Source organism: Chenopodium album, chromosome 2, assembly GCF_948465745.1.
Source record: "Chenopodium album chromosome 2, dcCheAlbu1.1, whole genome shotgun sequence".
Lineage (NCBI taxonomy): Eukaryota > Viridiplantae > Streptophyta > Magnoliopsida > Caryophyllales > Amaranthaceae > Chenopodium > Chenopodium album.
In genome coordinates, this window is record NC_137835.1 from 25,005,434 (window position 1) to 25,033,430 (window position 27,997).

Consider the following 27,997-nt stretch of genomic DNA (forward strand, 5'->3'; position numbering starts at 1 on the left):
GACACACTCTACATTCAAACAAGATCATTCTAACTCTATCAAAATTGTAAAAAAAAATTAAAAATTCTGTGATATTTTTTGTTCTTATTATTATTCACTATTAAATGGTGGTTTTAGCGAATCCGCTTATTCATCTGCCTCTACATTTCGCAAAAACCACTTTCAAATGCTCCAGAAAGTCTGTTAGAACTCCAATTATTCGTTTGAGGTAAATTTAATGTCCAATTTAGATGCAATTTTTTTTGACCATTTCTTAAAATTTGTGCTTTTTTTTTTTGTTTTATTTTAAATTTTTTATTTTTACTATTGTTCATATTTGTGCTTTTGTATTACAAAATTATAAACTGCTTTATGTTTTTTTGGTCAATGAGCTTTGTCATTTTTTATTTTTATTTTTTTATAATAGATTTCACCTGGCAGTAGATATTTTTTATATTATTTGGCTATAGAATTTCAAAAATTCAACTCAATTGTTGATTAATTTGGAGTTATTGTGGCAAGTACTGTTGAAATTATCCTAAAAGTAGTTTATTTATAGGCCATGTGGATGCCCCGGGTCAATAGAGTTTCACAGTTTCATTTATGTTTTAAGGCCTGTTCACATATACTTAATTTAATTTCACTTCAGTTCAGCTCCAATTCATAAAAAATTCATTTCAGCTCCATTTAGTTCAGCTCCAATCAATTCAGTTCAGTTTAGCTCAATGTTACAAGGTACGTGGTTCGATACGAAATGTGGTATGGAAACGGATACGCGGTACGCTACCCATGATGAATCCGGTACGATTGGGTACGGAATAAATAAATTAATAAAATATACGGGTGATTTTTATTAATAAGATTTTGATTTGGAAAATAATATAAAACGTAGTTGTATCAGTCCTAGCTTGAATTTATGTTAGTGAATTGCTTAAGAAAATAAAGTACATAATATATACTTGTATAATAAAAAGCCCAAAGACTTAAGCCCATTTGGAATAGAACCCTAGCCGCCACCCTATGTACTACTGTGTAAAACAGAGGAGAGAGGAGAGAGGAGAGAGGAGAGAGGAGAGAGAAAAAACTACTCCTAATAAGAAATAAAATCAGAAGAGAGAGAAAATGCATTGGAAATATCGGGAAGAAACCATTGAACGTTGCACAAGAAGAATAACCGCTTAGCTGCTGCAAGAGTCGCCTCCTTTAGCGATCCAGATCGCGAACCCCAGCGACCCAAGTCGACCTTGCTGAAGAAGAAAAAGGGAACGCCACGACTACGAACTGAGTCGCGAACCCTAGCGATTTGGGTCGCGTTCGTTCCGCGATTCGCCTCAACGTCCCGCGTTCCCTGTATCACTGGTTTAGCTCCAATCACTTCTTAAGTAAGTGTGAACAGACCCTTAATTTTAAAGGATTAATTCAGCTATTGCGTGTTTTAGAAACGCCTTTTTTTTTTTTTTATTTTTTTTTTATTTTTTTTAAAGAAGAAACGCCTTTTAATATAGTATAGATTTTTTTTATTCGTCAGAAATAGTCTAGACAAATGTCTTATGCGTTAATTGGTTGTTAAACAATTTTAATAAATACTAAGTATTAAAAAAAGTGATAATTTATATTAGGTATTTTGTTAGGCACATAATCTATGATTCAATACAATTGGTGAAAGTTGGCTGTCAACAATCAATCAATCCATCAAAGCCTTATCCCATAAGTATGTTGGCTACATGAACCAAATGTGGTTATTTCGTATAGTTATTCACAAAAATCTTCCTCCTCCGTATATGATCAGATACCTCATTCTCATGCAAATTCATTTGCTTCTCAATTGTTCAACCTTACGAAAAATAAGTTACCGATAAAGTGATTAGGAGTGTGTAGTACTCCCTTCGTCCCTAAATGATGGGCTTGTTTCTCATATTTCACGGTAATTGAAGAGATTAAGGGAGTACATAATATTTTTGAAAGTTGGGGGAATATTATATGAGAAAGATAAAATGTAATGATAATTTGGATTTTTGTGTATTTTATTTGTAAAAGTTGAAAAAACATTTAATAGAAAAAAAATCTATGGATGTGTGAGAGAATTTGACATGGGAAAGATTAAAAAGTTGTGTGGACTATGGATTATGATAGAATTATGTGATATATAGTAATCAACCATTGAAGTTGAATGATTATTAAGAACAAGATTTTACAAGAAATGATTACGAGGAAGTGTGGAGTAAAATGACATCATTAGTCCTTTCATGGTTGAAGACATGAAGTTGTAAGTTTGTGGATGATGCCTAGTCAAGCTAGTAAGGTATAGAAAAATAATAATTGGGAAATCGAGTAGTAGATAGAAAAAATTCATTGTTGAATACTATAGATTATGTTTGTATTTAATTTTTCGTTTGACAGTTCGGAAGATCATGACAGCATGGAATTATCTCAGGTATGGATGTTTGGTATTCACTAGTTGACTTGATACTTTCATTTGTCCAACAGAATGTAGATTGCTACTCCCTCTGTTTTTAAATACTTTCTCCATTTCTCCATGCGCGGAGTTTTAGGAGAATGTGAAGAAAGTAGTAAAATATGGAGGTAGTGGGGTAAATGGAAGAATAAATTTGTAAAAGTCAAAAGTAGTGTAGAGAATTGGACGAGAGAAAATATGAAATTAATAAAATATGATTTATGTTGGGTCCACTAGGTGAGATAAATGAATTAAATATTGTAAAAGTTTTCCAAATAAGGAAATGGAGCAAGTATTTAAAAATGACCAAAAAAGGAAAGTGGAGCAAGTATTTAAAAACGGAGGGAGTATTTAATATTTATTACTTATTTTATCTTTACAACGAATATTGAACAGCCGTCTACTAGCCAATCAGAACTGCAAACTAGTGATGTATGGCAACTCTTCACAGAAGCTCAGCAGAGTAAGAGCCCTGCTCTCATAGAATCAGATTTGAAATCAATGTATACTTCAATAAATATAGTAAAGGAGCAGTTGCCTATGAGATTGTGGTTTGCTAATGAAAATGCAGACATATTGTACTTTAACAAACAGCGTACAGCAGCGTTGGAGGAGTTGAGTAGGGTGAAAAAGGAAATTCAAACTTTGCATCAAAGAATAGAGATTCTTGAGGCTGGGAAGCATAAAAGTACTGGAAGAGGTGATATTGTTATAGATTTTACTTTGAAGGATAATTATGAACTTGATGCAGTTTTTCTTTTTCTTTTTCTTTTTTACTTCCTTCCCGGAGGTCTTTTTATTTTGTGTTATATTGTGTCTTTTTTAATTCTTTATTAGGAATACAATAAATATCGTAAAATAAACTTTTGAATTGTTGTTATTAACTACACTCAAAACTAAAGGTTAGACCTTGGATTATCTATGGATTTCATAAACATGACTTTGCTGTTGTGTCTGTGCTTCTTTAGTATAGACCCTTTGGGCTACATAACTTTTTTTTTTTTAAATTTATTTTTTATTTTTGATTTCACATGAGGACTAGTGTTATTATTTTTTCTACGCAGTATCACAGTTGCCAAAGCCATGAGGATCAGGTTTATTTTGGCTTTTCTTGGGTGTATATATGGTTTCAGTTTGCAAATTTTTAGTTTATAAGATTGTAGCTGCTGAGTGCTGACTAACAAATTGAGAGCTGGGTTGAGGAAAAAAAAAAGGGATTGTGTTTCCCTTTCATTCACAAATAAGAATCAAATGGGAGCTCAATGGTTGAACTTCCCACCTCCCAATCGTAAGTTTGGGGACTGGGGGTTTGATTCTCATCTTCCCTAAGCTTATGGTTGGGTGTTAATGTGAATTTCTTCAAGGGAAAATACCAATTTAATACTTACCAGCAGGGCTAAATTGTGGGCTGGGTCCCCTTTCCCTTTAACCATACAACCCCCTGGAGCAGCTTTACACAATAAGATTAACTTCAGTCTGATTTGTGCAATAAATAGGTTAATATACCATTCCTCTTCCACTTCACATACACATTCTTATATTAACTCATAAATATAAAAAACGTACCAATTTTCTTGAAGTAATTGGTAGCAAAAGTGACATTTGTTTCTTTTGAGAGCTAATATCCCAGCCAATCAGCCAGCTATCATGTTATATACAGATGCTTAGTAGACATTCAGACCCTTTTTACATTGTATGGTTAGAAGAAAGGGAAAGGAGAATGTGTTAATATGGATGGCATGTCTACTGACTTTGTCCTTGGGATAATAGGTTACATATTTTGAATGCTTTTATATCCACTTCTTGATGCATATGTCATTTTTGTCATACTGATTCGTTGTAACCTTGTATTTTAAAGTATGGTACATTTTCAGGGAATTGTTTGCTTGTGGTTCATCTGAAGTTTTAATATTTTATTTATTTATTTTTCCATATAACAGATGATTCATCAATTCTCTGGGAATTACTTCTTCGGATAGATTCAATGGTCCTCACAGGCATGATTGAGAGAGGAGATGCATGTGATTTACGAAGGATGGTCATGGATTCTAAGGTCAGTTTACAGGATGACTTCATTCCTCTTTTGCAGAAGAGGGATGCTGAGCTTTTGGCAGAACTGCGTCGATTGTCAGAGCAAACTAAAAGGTGAAATTTTAATTGAAAATTGTGAATTCCTGTAGCTATTTAGTTTATTTTGTTTTAAAGATTGCTGATAGGAGTGTTTTTTTGAGAGTGTAAGTTGTAGCATTAAAAAAATTGAAAGTTAAAGGGAAGTTCTGGAAGTTGCAAGTGTTTACAATCAAAAGAGGAATTTGTTGATTCTTCACCGTATCTGTAGTTAAGATCAAGGAAATGAAATTAATTTCTTGAATATTGAAATAATCACTTAATACAGTAAAAGAAGACCAAGTACAGAAGGTGTTCCCATTATTTACAGGTATTACATTTTACATGCGGAAGATGGGTGCAACTGCTTTAGCTGCTAAATGCTAGTAGTCTATCACAGAATTTGACCCAATTCTTTAGTTTCTAAAATGTGATGGCATCCCATTACAAGTTTTCAACATAGAATTCCCAAAAGTTTTTTTTGGTGTAATGAGTAGTACTTGGTACACTGTTAGATTGGATTCACACTATTGAATAAGGATGATTTTCTCCAAGTTCTTGATTTGCTCTTTTGAGTCTAAAGGTGTATTGAAATTTCTAATAGAGGAGTGTCAGGATTCTAATCAAAACGAGGATAAGAAGACTTCCGATAAGCATAGTACATCAACTAGTAAAGGAGATAGTATGTAATTTATGGCTTTTGATAAGAACAATGAGGTGGATCAACCTAATAACGTGTATGAACCAAAGAAAAATCCTTTTACTAGAAGCGTGACGTGGTCAAGTGTATTAAGTGCCAAGTAAGAGGTCATTAAGCTCGTGATTGTGTGAACAATTATATTATGGCCGTTAAAGAAAAAGGTAAGAGTTGGAGTACGAAGAGGTGATTATGTGCCCCGAGAGGGGTGATGATAGTTGGGTGAATGACTATAGACCCACAAGTGGTCATTTTCTTTTTTGTTCATGAATAGAACTTACTACAAAGAGAGCAAGAGAAAAATGGCATTAAGGAGGATAATATATTTGTCTCATGTTTGTTTTCATACCCAAATATGATTCATGGAAGAATCATAATTCAAGAAGAGTTTGATATGGATATCAAGGTTTTTTTTTTTTTTTAATTTATTTTTTTTTTATTTTTATTTTTTTTTAAATATTTTTTTTTAATTTTTTAAGTTTATTTTATCAAATAAATGTGAGCCCAAATTTTAAGAAACTTAAGATTTTATTTCAAGTAGGTGATTTTTAGGGAAGTTGTATGGGTTTTCTATTCTTTAAGAATATGATTTTACATGTGACAAAAAAAGATTGTGTTCCATTGTAATTTAAAAACCTAGCTGACATAGAATTAATAAGCCTATATAAAGGTCTTAACTCCTTAACTTGTAACAGTTTAATTGGAGAGTTGAGATTAAAAATGGTCTAAGTTTTGGGACAAAATTTATTGACTAAGTGAGCACTTATTTATCCAATATAGCGGCTCTAGTTGATTAATTATTGGTTTGTTTTATGAATGGTTTAGGTTAGGTCTGATTTGACTCTAGATAAAATACCTAGAATTTGTGATGTCTCTTTGACGTAGCGAAATCATACCACCTTAATTCTCATTAGAAAACAAAGAATGCCCTTGTATGTGTGTATTCTACGAACCCGCTTACCTCTTTACCTTTTTCACTCCGTGTTTTCCTTTTGGGAAATTCTCAATGGTATTCTCAAGGTTTCTTTTTTTTCTGAATGGTAAACACTAAAAAAAAAAAATTATCAATGGTAATCTTCAATTTGTAAAACTAATTCAGTGGTAACATTTATGACATTAATTCAGAATTATTAGCCTAACCCTAGTTAATTAAAGGCATAATGACTAATATAACCCTATTAATTAGATAAAAAAAAAACCCTTGCCACCCCAACCACAACCCACTGACCCATTGCTAGCCCTCCTCCCCTGCCAGCGGCGGCCGTGGGCGGCGACCCTTCTCCATCCTTCTCTTGGCGCCGGTGCGACGAGCGTCTCCTTCCTCGATTCCCTCTCCTTCCCTCGATTCCCAGCCTAACCACCATCTCCTCCCCCCAATTCCCTCTTCTTCCCTCGATTTCCAACTCACCCAAATCAAACTACACCACCAACAGATCCCATAACAACCTCGTCGATCTCGACCTAGGGTTCGTGAAACTAGTTACAAAACCTCCGACGAAAATCTAGAACAAATCCCATCAACCACTAATAGAAATCCCGACATGGCAACCCACGATTTTTGGTTGAAATTTATAGGGTTTTGGGGGGCGAAATTTTTAGCTTTTGATTTGATTTTTTAGTCGTTATTTGCCCGATTCAGGGTATTCTAGGGGTTTTTTCATTGATTGTTGCTCGAAAATGGGGTTGGCCTCGAATTTGCTCGAATTTGGGGGGTTTTGGCTTAGTATTTCTGGGGTTTCGGTGAAATTCAGGTTGGGTTGAGGAGATGGAAGGAGGGTTTTGAAAATGGCGCCGATGAAGACGGGGGATTGGGTGGCTTAGGGGTTGCACGGCAAGGGGAGAGTGTTCAACCCGGCGTCGGGGAGGGGATTTGGGTGGTCGCGGCCGGCGCCGGCCGTCGGGATAAGGGGTCGGGGCTGGGCGGGCAGGGGGTGGTAGGGAAGAAGTGGGTGTTTTTTTTTTTTTTTTTTTTTTTTTTTTTTTTTTTGGTATTTTTTTTTTTTTTTTTTTTTTTGGTATTTTTGGCATTTTTCTTGTAAAACATTAACCATGGTTAATATTTCCTCAAAATGCTTAACTAATGTTACCCTTGAATAGTTTTACTAATTAAAGATTACCACTGATAATTTGTTTTTTTAGTGTTTACCATTGAGAAAAATAGAAACCTCAAGAGTACCATTGAGAATTTCCCTTTCCTTTTATTCTTCCTTAATTCCTTTTAGCCTCACCAAGGTTTGGATTGTTATTTCATCAAAACCTTTGGTATGTAGAAAATCTGATTTTTATATGCTTGTCATTACTGGCAAGTCGTTATGTTGCCAAACTTTTGTAAAAAACTTGCTTCTTTGTCAAATTTAAGGTCACTGTTCCTCTATTATTTTCTTTTCCCCTTTGTGAAATACATCTTGTTGTGCCCTTCGTTATGTCACTTGTAGATTATAATATTTATTTTCTCTTTCTGTTGACAAGAAAAAGGCTATTAGTAGTAATTTCCTTCCAGGCATGTGAAAATCAGATAGGCTTTAAAGTTTCAACAGACCATACCCTTTTTTTTTTAAGACACCACACCCCTTTTTTAGTATAAAATTTTCTACATGAAATTACTTTGGAAAAGGTGTCATTTACTCGTTATAAATGAAAAACAAACCATATATACAAACAACATTTTAATAATTTGTGGAAATGAAGTACTATTATGAAATGATTCTAAAATTCATGGATAAGTACAGTAGTGACCCACTCGATACAAAAGAAACAAAAATAAGCACTTGACTGAATGAAAACTGAATAACCATGGAATTTAAGAAAATGAATACCTTGTAAGTTGTTGATGTGCAATTTATCAAGTTTACGCTTCATAAATACAAATTCATTTCTAAAACACAAAGATCAATTGTGTTTTTGAGATTCTTAAAGCAATTAGAAATTAAATTAAACAATTTTAAGTTTCTACAATTGCAGGAACAATCTTTTGTAAATAAACTAGAAAAAAAATTTTAAAATGAAAAACTAAAAAATTTAAAGGATTGATATCCTTATAATTAGAAATTAACAAAAAGGAAACTTGATGCCCTAATCTATAATAATTGAGATTTAGACTTTACAAGGCTTTATGAAACTCTCGTTGCATGTATATTCCTTTAATATCTTTTGTTGTTGGGGCTGTCCCTTAAACTAATCAGCATTTTACTTTTTGTTCAGGAATGGCTTTTATATTATACACGTTTGCACCGAAATGGAGCCAGTGATTTCTGTTGGATCTTTAGGACCTTATGTTACTGGCATATCACGTGCTTTGCAAAGGAAGGGCAATTTGGTTGAGGTTATTTTACCAAAGTAATCATGGATCTCTTATTTCATGTTTTAGCTATGTTATTGACAATACACATGTAGTATACTAAGATTGCTTTTATCTTTTTGCATTCTACTAATGTCTGATCTTTAATTCTTTAGATTTGATAATAGTTTTATACTGTTAAAGAGCACTAACATTAACCCTAAGTTTGTCAAGATTTGGATTAAGATTATCTTTACACAATTTAACATTTTGTTATAATATGGTGATAGAAATTTAGGGTCTAACTTAACAATTTCATACTAGACATGTCAAATGAGGCCTATTGTTTTGGGACAATAAGAATAACATTTCCTTGCAACTCGGCTTTCAAATTGGGGATTGATTGATTGAACCATAGCCTCAAGATTCAACCCGGATATTAGGTTTTTTGTGCATATTTGATTATTTTCTTAAGAGGGGATAGAAATGTCAATCACATGTCTTACCTTCTGATGCTGAAGCTAGGGAACTCAGAATATGTTCCCTGGTGGTTATCAATGCCTTCCTGCTCAGTTGTCTATGGGTTACTACAGTTGACTTAATTTTCTATGGTTGTTAGGTTAAATTGGATATCTTGATATGTTTATATCAATGGTGTATGGTGGCATTGGTATTTTGATAATGAATATGTGAGTTGAATGATCAAGCTATGCAATTTATGGTTCATTAAAGTGAGAGATTAAAATGGCAATTGCATTTCTGCTGTTGTTTCTGCTCATATTGATTGAAATATATCCTTCTCCCATCTTTTTGTGAGTGCCTTAATGTTTGCAATGTAAACTTGTAGGTTGGTGTTGCCAATAGATACATGGGAAAATGCAACTAACATCGAGGATATGCAAGTGCATATCCCTCAAATATATATTGATGCAATAATATTTTTTAAGTCATTCTAGCTTAGTGGCAAATGCTAATTTTAATAGAAAGCCAGTATTACCAAGATTATAAATTGATTAATCATATGTTTGGTATGAGATTCCTTTTTATCACCTATGATTCAATCCAATTGATATGTACAAATTATATATGATGATTAGGATATCTATGAATAGTGCAGCGTGATTACCTTGTTTATATGGATGATGATTAGAGTAGTTATGAATAGTTAGGTGTGCTTATCCTGTTTGAGGGTCTTGGATCTGCTACTGAAATAGAAAATAATGAAGGTGCTTGAGAATCTAGAGCTTTATGATTTTTGTCCAATATTAATTGGCACTTGTCTCACAATCGAATACATTCTATAAACAGGTATAAAAGCTTGGATTTGAATGAGGTACAAGGATTACAAGAAATACAAACGGAATTTTATTCATATTTCAATGGACAATTACATGGAAACAAAATATGGACTGGGTGAGAATTTATCCCTTTTGTCTATATGTCCCTCAGTGTATGAATTTTGGTAGCTAAATTTTTTGAACCTGTATTAGCTATTAAGTTTTTTATCTGGGAAAATTATATTTGGTCTATCTATTGAATTTTTTATCATCCATGTGTAATTTGATGCTGAATGCATATGAATTCAATTTTGAAACAGTGTGGTCAATGGGATTGGAGTTACTTTTATTCAGCCTCTGTACAATTTATCATTCTTTGACCGTGAGATGGTTTATGGCTACTCTGATGATTTTGAAAGGTACATGTATGCACATGTTCAGTTTTACCTTGTGTAATCATGCTACATTGGCTATTGTACAAATAATTTTGTCAATGGTATCTATCAAAAGATTTTTTAGAACTTTAATTATTTTTTAATTGCATGAAGGTGAATTACAATTTGCTGATTGGTCGTACATGTGAAATCACAATCTTGTCACTTTGTAGAATTTGTAAAGTATTGCATGCTTGCCTTTTCTTCCAAGTAACTAGTGTTTAGGATATAGTTTGAATATGTCCTATAATTATTGATGATTTAAAGTTGTAAACTTCTGGTAAGTAGGGTGGCCATAGGCTAAAGTAGATATGTCATCACATTGGCAGTTAATAGTTTAAGCTCTGTGTTGCGCATGGGCCATCTTGATTGCTATTAAATGTCCCCAATAAATTTGTAAATAAATCCTAGATGTCAAATTAGATTGCTCAATAATATGACATCCTTGGTAATGCACGAGGCACGATATGATGACTAGTCCTCCAATGACCCTAAACGGCTATGATGATTTGTCCTCCAATGACCCTAAGGCATGCTTGGATTGAGATTAATGTATTACTAGGGTAATAAAAGTCAAACTAAACAAAATGAAAGTGGATATAGGGGAGGTGGAGATAGTGATGGTGTGATGGTAAGGAGTTTTATGTAGTGATGGTGTGGTGATAGGTGAAAAAAGGGGAGCTATTACCCTCATTTTGGGGGTAATAACTACACTAGGGGGAGGGTAGGTAACTTTTTTCCTCATTATGAAGGTGATGATTCCTCCTTTACCTCTCTCTTTTTCTCATGTCACAACTACCTTATCTCATTTATAAACACCCCATCTCCGTACAACACCACCTCTAATTGATTAGTTTTTCCTAGTTTGACTATTGACTACTATTACCCCCGTAATTTATTATGCCCAATCCAAGCATGGCCTTAACAGTTATGACTGTCCACAAGTTTTAGGCTCTTGCGAAACTAGTCATCAGCTAATTAGAGAAAATAATGTGATCGCGGTGCTTTGGTTGGATTTATGAATTTATAGGAATGATGTTTCAAAAAAAAGGTTTTTGTAATCCTGCTTTCAAGCATATTAAGGGTCTGTTCTCATACGATTAGTTTCAGTTCAACTCTGTTCTAATAAGTTCAGTCAACTCAGCTCTAATAAGTTCAGTTCAGTTCAGCTCCTAATTTCCTTCTCTTAAAAAATATTCATTTCAGTTCAGCTCAGCTCTAATAAGTTCAGTTCAGTCAATGAGAACATGCCCTAATTGTATCACACTTAAAATATGCTTTCCAACAACTAATGTTGTTACTTAATAGTGAGATGAGAAGTCCCAAACGCTCCAAACGCTTGTAAAGAATCAAATAAGAGTTTGGAGTTTTCCTTCAATAAATTTAGTAATGGTTGGTGTATATTCTTTTCTCTGTTAGTTGAATATATCCTTCATAAAACATAATTAATTTAACTAGATAATATTTATCCAGTTACATAATGTAATTTCTTGCATTACTTTGTCATAGGCATTTATGTAAATGATTTTTTAACATTATAAAGTTATTCGTTGTATTAGGCTTTATGAAGTGTAGATCAAAATGCAAGGTTTTTTCTTTTCCTTTATTGTATATCCTAATGGGTTGTTTATTAGGTGTCGTCAGATTCACATACTTCTCTCGTGCATCATTGGATTATTTGGCAAAATTAGCAAAGTATCCTGATGTTTTACATATACATAATTGGGAGACTGCTATAATTGGGCCACTCTTCTGGGATTTGTTTTCTAACCAGGTATAAATAAGATACACTACCTTTTTTATTTTTAATTTCGAATGTTTTTCTGATAATTATCGTAGGATTATGAATATAATAATTTCTAAAACGTGACTGTTTTATGTCAGATCCTTCCATATTAGTTTATCGACAGTTAACATCTCCCCTTGTACTTGATTTAAAGTTGCATCACTATGAGGAAAAAACTTAATTAATTCTGTAATGAAAAAAACATCATTAAATGGCTACGGTTGGCGACTATTATGACTGATTGTCTTACCGTTGTAAAGATTGCTGCATTCTTAGTTAGTAGGTTTATCGTTATCTACTTATCCTCCTTGCCAGTCATCTACACACACACACACAATTAAACAACTGAAACCAAGGACTTGGGTCTCTAACACAAGTGCAGCAATAAGTAAGAGACCATTCTGGGAGTTAATAAGAATTAGATAGGCTAAGAGAGTGATCAGGTTTTGTAATCAATGATACAGGAAATCGTGATAATCAATGATCAGTTTGATCACATGAGCACTTATCGTATGAGAAACTAATTTATCAATTCGCTCACTTTAGAATTCTCATTTGTTTATATTTATCCTAAATTCTAGGAAATCATGTTCTCATTAGAAGAGTGAGTATTTAGGTGTCAAAAATAAGCTCAAATTAGTAATGATAACCGTAGATGAGTAAGATCATGTTCTCATGCCATTTTTAAGCTATTCACCCCAAAACAATGCTAATAATTTGATCGATCACATCATTTGCTAATCCCCTACTTTTACAAGGAATTTACTCACTCATGGAAGTGAAATCAAACATGATCATCATAAGGGAGAATACACTTACGACAACAATAACAACTGTCAAAGTCTTCATCCCAAAAATGGCTTATGTAATCGTCAACCATGATACTCGTCTTTCATTCCATTAGAGAGAAAGTAATTAAACCAAGTAATATCATCAACCTAGCAATTACTCTAGTCAAAGCTAAAACCAAAATTCTTAACATAGTAAAGTATGTAAATCAACTCATTAAGCATGAAATTAATAAGGGATAAAGCAAAGGTATGAAAAACTAAAGCAAAGGAAATAAAGATTATTGAATATGATCATTGGATTGAACTAGAAATTGAAGTACAATGGTTTTCTCTCTCTAATAAAGCTTCTCTTTTTGGAAATTGAAAATATACTAAAAACTAACTCCACAAAACTCCGCTTTGAAATCGAAGTCTATATATATATACAAACAAGGAGAAAAGAAGAAAATATGGTGCACGTGCAGGTTGGTGGTGGTCAGGGCCGGCTATTAGGCTGTGCAAACAGCCCAACAGCACAGGGCCTCACAATTTTTGGGGCCCCAAATGTCTGACAAACTTCATTAGTATAATAAGAAACCAACGCTAATAAAGTTATGTAATTGAGCATGGCATAGTTGGTATAAGATCACTTTATAAGATCCTTGAGGGGCAGGATCGAATCCCGCTGCCTGTGCATACATTCACTTTATTTTTTCTTTTTCTTTCCTTTCTAAGAGTATTACTCTGTGAATCTGTAGTCCTTTTTATTATGCTTAATTTTTTTTAGGCATTTTTTCCCCCAAAATCTTAATAATTACCTCTAGTATATTTAATGTATATATCATATTCTATTCTTGTAATAGTATAATGAATGTTAAAGTGTCTTACCGAATATTCGTATGAAGTAGAGTACTTCAAATATTATTTGTGACTTAAAAAAAATAGCTAACGGTTTACGGTGTTTGGCTATTGTGTAAAAAAAAATTAGCTAACGAAATTTACACTACTAAGTTGTGTAAATAGCACAGGGCCCCCTAAATGTTTAAGATGACCCTGGTGGTGGTGCTAGCGCATCACGTGGGTAGGCTGTTGTTGGCCCACTAACCACACTGAGAACAAAGTTGTTGCGTATATGGTGTAGGGTGTGGCTACGCTGATGCATGCTCGGATGTTGCTAGGTATCGTGTGAGTTTTTGCTCTATTGGTGTGGGCACACCGAGAGGCACACCACTGCTCTAGGCTCTTCTTCTTTGATTAAATCTTCTTTTCAAGGTTCCTAAGTCTTCCAAACTCAAATGCTTCAACATCAAGCAGGCTCAAGGAGCCAAGTTACACACACATGAATCCAAAACATCAAGAGTAAAATATTGGGAGAGAAATCGTCAAATTAGGGCAAAGAACCAACTAAATGAATCCCTCTCATATTTCATTTCACTTATTAAAGATCGTGAAAATGAGCCAATTATTGAAGTAAATAAGCTAAAGTCCTTCACGAAAATGGTCAAATTGAACCAATTTGGCACCTTGAGCATGGTTGATTTGTCTCTGTCCTCCTTTTACTTACTCACCCACCTCACACCCACCCACCTCTTTATACTCTCTCTCTTTCTATATTCACCTTACTCTTACACCAACTCATCACATCAATACTATCTCTTTAATGCCTTAATTTGTGTTCAAACTAGTAAATGTTATGAACTTTTGGAAGCATAGGTTGTAGTTGGAACTTGGTAGTGTCCAACTATTTAGCATTACAATCAATTAACCATAATGCTTGATTTCATTTCATCTTATTGTATGTCTTCTCTCATATTATCACTGATAATAATCATCTACTTTCCTTAGCTCTCATCACCAATTTCCAGTCTATTACTTTAACTTTTAAATATCACTTGCAAATATCACAAAAATAAGCATTGGTAAATGAGTAGAAGATGATCACAAAGAATCACTTGCAAACATCAAAAATTGACATTCACTTTAATTCCCTGGAAAACTGGAGCACTTAATGCCAAGGAGATATGCCTTCTATGTTTTATAAATCAAGAAGACATGGTCTCATGCAAGGATAACCCATGGGTAATAACAATTTTGTGAGTATCTGATAGCCATCTGACTAAAGGTAGCTCATGTTACTTTTGTGGCTCATGATGCTTTGAATAATGACTTACCGTACCAATGTTAAATAATGGTTCTCAGACATGGCAATGGCATTTGGGCATTTCAATAAGCCTTATGGTTCTCTAGAGTATGATCCTCTTGAATAATGACTGGTATGTTCAGGGATTTGCAGGTACCAGGATACTATTGACATGCCAAAGCTTTGCTTCCCAGGTATACATTTTTTTTCTTTGTGCTTTTTCCTTCATTCTATGTCTCATTTTGATTAGGCTACCCTATGATATGCTCTAACCATGAAAATATGATCTCTAGTGCCTTGAGCAGCCTGAAAAGCTTGAACTATGTGGACTTGATCCCTCTAGAATCAATCGCCCAGATCGTCTGCAAGATAATAATAAGCCGCATCTTGTGAATCTGTTGAAGGTAAAGTTATAGAATGATATTTCAAGTGGAATGATTACTTATGACTCCAGAATATAGCTCTCAACCATGTTTCTCTCTTTTGTGGACATTATCTTGAAGTGATGGTTTCATCCATGTTTTTCTCTTTTCTGGCATATTATTTTTAATCAATAGATATATTGTCCATTGTGAATAGACCTAAAAAAAATGGATGGGACTTGAAAAAACTCAAAATCTGGGAGTTGAAAAAAAATATTCATTTCAAACCTAGATCTATGTCAAAATTTTTTTTCTAGTTTGGGTTGGGTGGCTTTGGTAGCCTTATAGGGAAAAGATTAAACCATTGGTGTATTTTGTGAAAGCACCTTGTGCAAAATTCGTGGACCATATCATTCCCTACTACACATTACTACCTCCATCCCAAAATTAATGCTGGAAGTACTATTTTACGCTTCCCAAGCTACAACTTTAAGTAAATATCATTTATTTTGTATTGAAAACAATAAATAAAAATTTGATGTTTAGGAATGTCACATAATGATCTCATTTGACTATGGTTTTTTCTTTTTATTAATGAGAATTTACAGTATTGTGTTTTCTTTTTTTTTTTTTTTTTTTTTTTTTTTAACTTCTTTATTCAGTTCCATGAATTTCATTGGTTTCCCTTTCCTACACTTTTTCTTTGGTACTGTGATGTATGTGTTTCTCCCTCCTTTTTTCTGTGAGTACTTTTGTAGGGTAGTATTGATTTTAAGCTGTTTTTTAGAATACATGTTCGATTAATTGACATTTAATCTTGATAAAAGTATTAGCTTTACCTTAATTTAGAAAGTCTGAAAATATTTTCTTTTTCTTTAGTTGGGCTAGATAATTGCCTTTCACAATAGGTATGCATTGAAGCTGCATGTTGCACCTCATTTTCTAATCATCAACATAATAGCAGAAATGCTGATTCAAGATTTAAGTCTATTAATTTATACTTCTATGTTTTCTGTTATATGTCACATTTAAAGGATATTAAGGAAATCCCAAAAAGAGAAAGTAAATGTAGGTAGAACATAAAAGGAAATTCCAAATTGGAAAGTCAAAAGGCAATAGTAGTACTATATTAATATGAAAAAAATACATCATGCACTATATTGTTTTCTTCCTTTAATATCTGTTCTGATGTTTTTCTGTCCCTATATACTCAATTGCTTCTTTTTGTTTTTGATCTGTTGGCAGCATGTATTGTACAGATGGTGTTAATTCATTAAGTATTGTATGTGCATGTTTATGATCATGAGTTATACCTGTAATAATATAGAAGAAATTCTTTTTTTCTTACACTTCATTTGAAAGCTATTTGGTGTTGGTAAGTATTAATTGCCATGTTAATCAAAATCTGGAGACTTTGAATCAAATTGACGATCGCTTTCTACCTGTCCACCTTCAGCAGGTCCCAAGGCCCCAACTAGTGAATTGCTCAACCCAAAGTAGAACTGACGTGCCTTACCCAATTTTTCCCTGTAATACATGAAGTTATTTTATGTTTGTGCCTGTATCTTAGCCTAATTCCTAGTGAAACATTAGCAGATTATCAATTTACTGTGTTATCTTGTTATAATTACAGGGTGGAGTTGTTTACTCCAATAAAGTAATGGCTATGTCATCCATGAATTCAAAAGAAAGAATCATCCAGAGTCTAGGTCATGGTTTGGAACCAACTTTGTCCACTCATAAGTAATTCTATTTTACTTTTGTTATTTATATTGAGAATTTCTCCCTGTCTTTTTCTAGCCAAGATGATTTTAGACCTAAATTAGTGGACTGCCTAAGCGACACACTTACAAATGTTGTCATTACACTGTGGATACAGGGATAAGCTAGTTATTGCTCCATATGGATTTGATCAAACCACTTGGGATCCTTCGAGGGATGTATTACTTCCTGAAAACTATAGTGTCAGTGACATGAAAGGAAAAGCCATTTGTAAAGGTTCACTACAGAGACGCATGGGATTAATTGAGGATGCTTCATCTATACTGGTATGTCTTTTGAATACTCTTATTTTTTATGCTTGTTGTGCCTACACTCGTGAGCTGACCATGTTCTTTGCAGCAAACACAATGTTTAATTTACTAGAAGGAAAAGAGGGACGCAATATATTTTAAGCATCAGTTGAAACATTATGAATAGAATATTTGTCGGTTGGTGATGACATGTCTAGAACAGATATTACATTTAGTCTTCTCAAATTGTCTAACAGGTTGATACATATTGGGGAGTTGCTATATTTGTTCTTGACTTTCTTGTTATATATCTAAGCAATGGTCCGTTGTTAGGTTGGATGCATCTTCTTTGAAATTTCAGATGTGGATCTGGAGAATCTAATGCAGATTACTGCTTTGAGTGGAATTCAGGTTCTGCGTCATCTCTATTATGTCTATCAAGCCCCTTTAAGATGCATTCAGTTTTCTATTGGTAGTGTTTCTAATAAAATTTTATAAATTTTATTACAATTAAAATACCAAGTATATCCATGTTTTATCACAGTTTATTTTTATTGGGAAAAGCAAGCTACCTAGCATCAACAATGTGCTACAAACTCTCAGTGGAATTAAGGTAAATTATCAACTGCTTCAATTCACAATTTCTCGCATCTTCATGTTTCAAATTTAAAGCTTCTATATCGTTGCAATCAATTTTAAATACTACCTCCGTTTCGCATTATCTGCAACAAAGGGGTATTATTTGTGAGATATAAAATATTCCTTTGTTGCAGATAATGCGAAACGGAGGTAGTATAATTTATATACCTAATTTGGATGGAGGGGTAAATTTTTTAAATGATTGTAGGAAAAGATAGCTAATTTTATTTTCAAAACTTCATCATTACCCCTGATGTTCCTTCAGAAAGATTCTTTGGGACTTGAGATTACCCTGATTATGTGGTACTATTCAGAATGGTCAAATCTGTATAAGCTTGTGGCCCGCTTGCCTCTTTCAATTCTTTCATGCGTATTCTTTAAACTTATCTTGCATAATTATAACATCATAGATATTTGGAAATCTCAACACTATGCATATCCACAATAAGACTTTATGATTGCCTGATATAAAATTTCCAAAGTTACATGTAACCCGGTAATTATCCTTTCTATGATATGAGAACCATGAAAATGGATTGTTTGAACTGAAATTATATTGACTTAATATTATCCACGCTACGTATTCTCAAAACTGAATTTATTTTTACTTAATATTATATTTTAAAGGTGATAAGCCGTTGTCGAGCCTACCAAGATAAATCCTATATTGGTTTCACTAACTAATAGCAAGGGTAAGAAAGGTCGAACCCAGGAGAGGCGTTGAATCAACCACTGAGATACTACCGTTTAAATAAGCTAAATGTTGTCGAAATTGGTTTGGTTTTAAGTAATTCTACTAGTTCAAATCAACTAAAAGCTATGGGGAGATTAACAATATTAAGAGAATTTTAGGGCTCGGGTTATACCACTCAACTTCATCACAAATTACATTTATCATGCAACAATTAAGGTAAAATAAGGGGATAATATAGGGAAGTCATCTAAAGAACCCTGCCACTTTCTCAAGCTTGAGGGATTACTTGAATCATGAATACAATCTACTCTTGTGGTTACAAAGCATAATGCAAGTGTTAAAGAATAATCACGATGACATAAACATTCCCTTGACCGGAAATTCCTATTCTCATGGCATTTCAAGTCAATTAAGCATAAGGGAGCTAGCTCAAATTCGTCTTTCGATCTTTCGTTGAGAAAGCTTAGATAAATAGTTCTAGCAATGGCCATATACAAGAACTAAGCAATAAATCTACTTAAGCTCAAGTAATTAACACACAACAATTACCAAATTAGCACATGCAACAAATTCTTTGTGACTACATTGAACCCTAGAAAATAGACTACTCAAAATCCATGGAAATTAAGCAATTAAAGGGTTTTGGCAATTTGTGAACAAATTCAAACTAAGAATTAAACTAGTTAACAATCTAAGCATGCAAGAATTAAGCAAGTAATTAACAACAAAGTAAGGAGAAGTAGAAGAGAAGAGTAAGAAATAATTACTAGAAGCTTCAAACTTGAACAATAACGGTGGAATCTTGTCTTCGAAATTAAATTTTCCAAGCTAATAATTAAAATTTAACTAATGATTTGAGAGTTTTGATGTTCTAAGATTACAAACTAAGAGAAAAGCTCTAAAAACTTGGATATCCGTACAAATGAGCTAAAGGGGTATTTATAAGACCCCCAAATAAAACGAACAGAGAAAGCAAGAATTGGGCTCGACTGCAGGTCTGTACAAACGTCCACGTTTGGCACGGATGTGCAACTTATTACGCATGGACGTGCCACCTTATGCATGGCGGTGAGAACCGGGATCATTAGCTACTATTTTAGGCTGGACATCCAGCACGAACGTGCCAAGTCTAGCATGGACGTGCAACCTCTTCTGCCACACGCATGTGCCAACTTGTATTGCAGGATAGTAGCTATTGATTTGGGCTGGTGCAAGCTCTGAAACCCTTAGGCAGAAGTGTCTGATTTTGCTAGAGCGCTCCTGCATAGACGTGCAAGGTCTTGTACGGCCGTGCATGGTCTTCTATGCCCTTTTCTTCACCTTTTCTTTGGTTTTGCTCCTTTGTCTTGGCTTCTTTCCATCATCTTCTTTTTTCTAACCTCGATTTATTATCCATAGGCTTCTATTGGTCGTCTTTGGACCTAAAATCTTAACAAAAACAATAACAACCCGTGAAGCATAGGATATACAAAAATTGCATAATAATAGAATAAAAGTGAACTAAAAAAGTGTTTTATCAAGTATTCAAGGTTCAAAAACACCCTAAAATCATATCAAATAACAAGTTATCAAATTCCCCCATGCTAAGCTTTTGCTCATCCTCGAGGAAAACAAACATATCAAACCAAAGAAGGAAACAACTTGCTAACATCAAACTAAGGAGAGGCAACAAGTAGGAAGAACATATACACAAATCCATATGGTGACAACCATAATTACTTTTAGCGCAAGTGAAGCAATTTAATCCTCTAAGTCGCCGTAGAGGACGAGTTTTTATCTCGTGAGGGTTTCCATTGAGCTTAACTCATAACTCACACAAACCATAACAAAACTATCAAACTACATATATCCTCATTTTATTTGCCCAATTCAACTCATCGGGACATGAAACACAAGTGAGGCTAAAGAGCAACTTTATTCATGAAGAATTAATCAAATGTATACATGAGTTGGGGGTAAAGAAAGAAATTAAACAAGATTGAACTAGGGCACTTACTTAAGCTTCTTACTAGCTCATTAGAGTACATCTAGCTATTTCAAGGTTTTAACAAGCTCTCTTTCCGTTATAAAATTGCAATATACAAGTCCACCTTCCAAGATGTGCGTAGACACCCCCTAACTACACTCTATTTCGAGACTTTTTCATCACATAAATAAAAAAAGAAAGTGTGGGTGACAACCACAAATTAACCTCTAAAGAGAAAGAAGATTTTTGGGAATTTTTTTTAGGAGCTTTTTTCTTGAGATTTTATTTATTTATTTTTTTACAATGCTCTAGCCTCTTTAAACTGCGAGCGAATCTTTCTTTTATTGATAACTTGTGGCTTATTATGCCACTTATTTCATATATTACACACATAAACAAGTCTCCAATAAAGCTTTGCTTTGGGAAGAGTGGGAAACACATCAGGGCACACGGGATCGCAAATACTCAAACATATCCTATTTCAAGCGAATTAAGTAATGTCCTACACTAGACGTGCAATTCAGTATTCATCGGCTTTTATTTCATATACACTTGTGCAATCAAGGTTAAAAAAACCCAAACTTTTACATACTTATTTTTTTTAAAAAAAAACTAACTACTCATCACTCAAGAGTTAAACAAGGGAATCACATAAGAATCGTCATTTGAGTTCATTCTTGGGCTTTTTTCGTTTATTTTTTATTTATTATTATTATTTTTAATAGAAAGCAAAGCAAGGCAAGAAAATTTACAACATTAAACTAAGCTAAGTATTAAAATAAAACATAACTATACATCTAAATACGGAGATAAGAGATGTATTCACAAGATAAGAGATTTGGATTTAGGGTATTGGATTTCAAAGGGAGCAAATTTGGATTCAAGGGATTTGGATGTAAAGGAAAGGAAACAAACAACATGCATACATTACATATAAGCACGAGAAAACATGAACCATTGACACATGAGAAAACACTCCCCCTCCCCCCCGTTATCATAAACATTGTCCCCAACGATAAAGAATTGCAAGCACAAAGAGAAGGGGAGGAAGAAATTAACTCATGGGAGCTCGAGCCCTGGGGTAGAGATGCCGGTACACATTGCGGAATTTTCCCTTCCGATTTGAGACCCTCAAAGCTTGTCCTCATATTGTCGTATGAGGTCCCATGTCTTTGTTTGACTTTCTCATGGTCTCGAAATTGGTGGTCATGCGGTTGAAACCCGCATTCATGTTTGCGATTTGTTGCTCAAATGATAGGTATGGGTTGTTTCCACCCACCCCTTGGCTTTGGTACCCTTCTTGGTACCCTTGTTGGTTCTCGTGTTGTTGATCAAATTGTTGCTGAAATTGTCGTTGATGAAATTGTTGTTGATGTTGATGTGTAGGGAATAATTTCAAGCGTTAACCCCTAGCTTGAACCCCACTGTGATCATACACTAAAGTACGGTGGCGTTCAAAAGGGAAGAAGATAGAGTAAAAGAGTCGCCAACAAGTTTTTTAGGAACTTGTAAACTGTTCACGAGGTGAATGTTACACCCCTTAACGATCCAAGAGATCGTCAACTCCATAAGGTCTAGAACCAAATAAGGGTTCGGGGATGAAGGTACAAATCCAACCTAAAAGAGATTGAACCTGCCCTAATAATAGACCTCTACTTTATTCTGATCGTATTCATGTGCGCTTTCTGACTAACATGCAATCAATAGATTAACCCTAAACCTGATTAATCTATGTTGGTTGAATATTAATGCACAAACAAACTATTATTGGCGATCACTTGAATTATAATCACAATTAACCCTAAACAAGATTATTAATTATCTTATTAAGCGTGATTACAAGTACAAATTCCGTTTAAACATGCAATAAAAGGTGTGATCAAGCAATAACAATAAAAATCAAGCAACATAATAATAATCAAAATCATAATAATCATAACAATAATAATAATCATAACAATAATAATAATCATCATAAATAAGATAATCATCATAAATAAAATAATCATCATAAATAAAATAATTATCATCAAAATAATAATATTCATAATAACAATTATAATCATAATCATGTTCATGTTAATATTAAAGCATAATAATAATAATAACAAGATCCTAGGCATGATACTAACAAGATTAATAACAAATCCTAGCATGCCACTAAGCAATAAAAATCAAATCTTTAGTCCTAACATGATACTAACATGAATAAATATTAGGAAGAATATAGGAAGCATCGCAGGAATCATATTTAATATATTTGATATTATAACCTTTTCCCTAAACATGATACTAGGAATATTATAATAACAATCTAAACATGATTTTTACATCATAATATCTATAAATCAATTAAAGTACTTACTTTGATGCCTCGTACCTCTTTCTAATAACAAAATACACACGTTAGTAACTTCAAGGAAAATAATAAATCAAACAATTAAATTAAATAATTGAAATAGAGATTTGGGACCAAACCCTCAAAAATTAAACCTTTCACGTCTAGGGCGAAGGCAACTTCGAATATGCTAGGTGTATCTAAGTCTTGCGAATGCGGAATTTTGCATTTGAGAAAAGGCTAGTTTAGAAAAAGAGAGAGAGAATAATAAAGAAAATCTTGATGAGAGTTGGTGAATGATTAAGAGAGAATTAGAGAATTAATGATTGCGAATGAAAACTGATTGTAGGTGAATATTCGTGAGAATTAGTGAATGTAGATGAATGATCGTGGGAATTGGTGAATGAAAACGGAGTTTTTAATACGCTATTTATAGAGAAAATCAGCCAAAAAGATAAAATAAACAAAACAGAGTCTGACGCACAAAAAACAGAGCTGGCGCAAACCCTGGCTAACTGGCGCCAGGCGCCAAAGCCCGGGGTCAGGCGCCAAGCCTAATTTTAACGCGTTTTCGAAAATCAGATAAGTTTGCCGTACTAGAGGATAAAACATATCATTTCCTTGAAAATGCTATTTGATTTTGATTAAAACTCTGAAAAGTCAACAAAAAGTCAATTTATCAATGCTAATTGAATTAGGAATGAAAAGAACCTTCTAGAAGAATCTAGAAGACTAAAACCATTCCTAATTGCATTAGGAATAATAAATCATATTTGGCCCTCCCCTAGATCATTGGGCCGTATATAAAGCTAAAACCGGGCCCAGTTTAGTAATTTGGCCATAGCTTCCTCAATATTCATCGGAATTGGGCTTATAATATATCGTTGGAAAGGTCTTTGCAAGCCCCATCCAGCTACACTACTATTGGACCCGTATCATGGACCATCCAAACTGGATTGACTGCTTTCTTAAAATAAGTTTTCAAAAACAGAGAGAAGAGAAAAAAAAATTAAAACTATCCGCAACATTAGACTTTCCACACTTTCACTTCATTCGATTATGATTCGACGCGAAAGGTATTCATCACTGGGTTTGGTTTTGGGGAGACACAAATGGGTGTCTACATGATGTTGTTGCTCTTCTTGTTGTTGTTGTTGTTATTGTTACTCTTGCTCTTCACCCTCTTCACTGGGAGCCCAAGAAAAGTCCTTCGCAAAGACCCAGTTGCTTTCTTCGTAGATGACCGTGCTCTCCGGGTGGGGGATGTAGGCACAGGGCCGCCTACTCACCAACCACAAGTAGCGGTGGTTCCCTTCGGCATCCTTAAGCAATTTCATCTTCCTAAAAGACTTCATGTCTAACTGTGTCGGCCTTGGACAAACCTCTTCATCAGCATTAAGAGAAGCAACAATAATGGTAATCATGTCACCTATGGTGATGTTATCGGATCCCGTGGCAACATTCTTAAGGTGGTCTATAAGCCAAGACCCAACATCCAAAGAAGTGCTAAAGGAAGTAAAGCTCTCTTGTGGACACCACCTTCGAACTATCACCCCTAGCAAACGTCGTGTTTGCTATAGTACGCTGAGAGAGCCTAAAAGCGAGGTAGTTAATGGCTGTGGCGTTATCGGACATAGGGTTGTACTAAAAAAGGCATGAGATCTGCATTATAATTACGAGGGTACCTAACCTTAGGTTTAATGGTTTCGTTATGGGCCACCCAAAAGCCTACCAAAGATAAATCCTATCTTGGTTTCACTAACTAATAACAAGGGTAAGAAAGGGTCGAACCTACCAAAGAATAATCCTATATTGGTCTTACTAACTAATAACAAGGGTAAGAAAGAGTCCAACCCAATAGAGGCGTTGAATCAACCACCGAGATTCTACCGTTTAAATAAGTTAAATGAAGTCGAAATTGGTTTGGTTTTAAGTAACTTCTACTAGTTCAAATCAACTAAAAGCTAAGGGGTATAACAATATTATGAGGAATCTAGGGCTCGGGCTATACCACTCAATTTCATCACAAATCACAATTATCATGCAACAATTAAGGTTAAATAAGGGGATAATATGGGGGAAGTCATCTACAGCATCTAACTACTTGAATACTTGAATCATGAATACAACTTACTCTCGTGGTTACAAAGCATAAAGCAAGTGTTTGAAGCATAATCACGATAACATAAACATTCCCTTGACCGGAAATTCCTATTCTCATGGCATTTCAAGTCAGTTAAGCATAAGGGAGCTAGCTCAAGTTCATCTCTCGATCCTTTGTTGAGAAAACTTAGATAAATAGTTCTAGCAATTGCCATATACAAGAACTAAGCAATAAAACCACTTAAGTTTAACTAATTAACACCCAATAATTTCCAAGTTAGCACATGCAATAAATTCTTTGTGACTACATCGAGGGTTTAAACAATTCATGAAAATTAACAAATATACTACTCACAATCCATGGAAATAAAAGCAATTAAAGGGTTTAAGCAATTCATGAACAAATTTAAACCTTAGTTTTAAAAAGCGCAAGGCACACCAAGGCGCAAATGGTCCTTGCAGCCTAGGCGCGAGGCGCAAGGCGAAGGCGCGCGCCTTTTGTATGCAAGGCCCATGTATTTGTATATTTATTTCAAATTATTTTTTACTTTGATAGTACTTAATACCAATTGAAAAGATTCATAATAAATTAAGTAACGATATATTTGAAGCTAAGGTAGTCTGAATTTGAAAAAATGTCCATCATTCTTCAATTTATAACTTAAATCTTAGTTATTTTCCTTAAGGCGCAAAGGCGCGCCTTACCAAAGGCACTTTGAGGCGCACGAGGCGCGCGCCTACCGTAGGTGACTGAGCCTCACCTAGCTAAAGCCCATTTCCCATAGCCTGGGAGTGAGGCTCGCTTTTTAAAACCAAGATTTAAACTATGAATCAAACTAGTTAACAATCTAAGCATGCAAGAATTAACCAAGTTATTAACAACATAGTAAGGAGAAATAGAAGAGAAGAGTATGAAATAATCACTGGAAGATTCAAAATTGAACACCAATGGTGGATATTGTCTTCTACAATGACTGAAATTGAATTTTCCAAGCTACTAATTAAATTTTAACTAATGATTTGAGAGTTTTGATCTTTTATGACCTTTTCTTCACCGTTTCTTCAGTTTTGCTAATTTGTCTTGGATTCTTTCCATCATCTTCTTACTTCTAACCTCGGTTTATTATCCATAGGCTTCAATTGGTCGTTTTTGGACCTAAAATCTCAACAAAACACTAACAACCCGTGAAGCATAGCATACACAAAAATTGCATAATAATAGAGTAAAAGTGAACCAGAACACCAATTTATTAAGTAAAAAAGGTTCAAAAACATCCTTAAATCATATCAAATGAAAAAAAATCCGAAATATATCAAACCCATTTTGGTGGCAGTAAATTTTTTTAAATTTTACCATGGTGGATTTACTTGGATGAAGAGTTTGAAATTAGAGTCTAGATCTAGTATTAGGTAAGGTTTCTTGGAGTTTTAATTGCATTTTGAAAATTTTGGCAGTTGTATTTTGCTATCATAATTAAAATTCATTAGTGGTGGGTGGTTAGGGTCTGATGGCTAGATCTCTCAAATAAACATAATTTGGTTGTATCTATTTCATGTTTTGGTTGATAAAATTACCATTGCTTTGCTTATCCTGGTTATAATCACGACTTTAGCTCAAATAACATATACCTATAATATTAAGTTGTGACTTGAAAGGCAACAGTGTTCGTGTTCATTTAAAAACATAGCAATTAACAAAAGTTGATGCTTAAAGTCAAGAACCAAAAATGAATATGAGAAAAGAATGATGTGTTGATAGCTTGTAGAGTTGTAATCTTACAAGATACTCTAGCTTATCACTCATATCTTGTAATTTTTGAAATTGCATCATATGATTAAATTATTCAAGGATCAAGAGGTTTGGAAATTGGTTATATTATGTCTGCTTCTTCGTTCCAAATCTTACTTCAGGAACTCTCAACTTTTGGAATGGTTGGGGAGCCATTTTTTTGTAAATCACTTGCTAAATTACTATGTTCTGCAGGATAAGAATGTGAGATTTATAAACAAGTATGACGAAGCTTTGTCGCACTTGATATTTGGAGGATCTGATATAATATTGTGCCACTCATATGAAGATCCAGTGCTGCAAGTGCCGGTATGTTGATGCCAAATAACTTGGGTGAAATAAAGTTTGTTCAATCTGATTTATTTTATTCCGTTAAAAAAAAAGTGTTCTTCCATTGAAAAAGTATGTCTGACTTTTGGCATACTGTCTTTTGGGAATTTCATTTTTATGTACCTAAGCCATTCTGATATGCTTAATTGTTGGTCTAATACAGCTTAAAGCTATTAGATATGGAGCTGCCCCCATCTTGGTGACTTCAATTGAAAGAAGATTCAGGTTATACTCTCTCTAATCCCGGAGTAGCGTCATTCCTTTTGTCTCTCCTTTGCTTTTACCATTCTGGCTATCTTATAAAAGACTTATTTCATCCGGCATTGTTGTAACAGGCATATTGTGGAGCTCGACTTTAGTAGTACTCACTTTTCTCAGTACATTTCCACATTCTCTAGCATCTCGTTAAAGCAAGCTCTCTATGAAATTGTGAGTTCTCTGGTTTAATCATATTGTTTCCTAACCTACTATACTGCTTCATTTATTCTTTTTTACCTAAAAAAACCCAAGCATGTTGCTTAGCTTTAGATTTCATTTTCTTTTTGTTTTGTTTCCTAGAAAAATAATCCTGTAGAGTGGAGCCGAAAGATAGAAGAGGCAATGTTGAAGGACTTTTCGTGGGACACTGAGTGTTATGATGTGCATATATCTGCTTATGAATCTTTAAAGAACTTGTAAAACCTTGTATTATGCATTTGATGTAAACTAGGGCTCTGTTAGTTGGATGAAAATGTAATCCCAGAAAATGCTTTTCCCACTTTTTGCTGTTTAATTTAGAACAGAGAAGTGGGAAATCAGGTTTAAAAATTGATTTTACATCATAAAAAATTAAAAAACAATTCT

The 27,997-nt window shown here is 34.0% G+C and overlaps 1 protein-coding gene across 1 annotated transcript; it reads left to right on the forward strand.

The window, feature by feature from the left end:
- Positions 1-57: 57 nt before the first annotated feature.
- On the forward strand, positions 58-27,966 carry LOC145584658 (putative starch synthase 4, chloroplastic/amyloplastic). Its single transcript, XM_081641476.1, has 19 exons — positions 58-208; positions 2,380-2,413; positions 2,831-2,897; positions 3,006-3,134; positions 4,375-4,579; positions 8,439-8,573; positions 9,823-9,927; positions 10,112-10,210; positions 11,870-11,999; positions 15,065-15,115; positions 15,215-15,325; positions 16,917-17,026; positions 17,163-17,331; positions 17,629-17,706; positions 17,840-17,908; positions 27,020-27,133; positions 27,318-27,379; positions 27,490-27,583; positions 27,713-27,966. Exons 1-19 carry the CDS (start codon positions 105-107, stop codon positions 27,830-27,832), a joined length of 1,986 nt encoding a protein of 661 aa, XP_081497602.1. The 5' UTR covers positions 58-104; the 3' UTR covers positions 27,833-27,966.
- Positions 27,967-27,997: the final 31 nt, after the last annotated feature.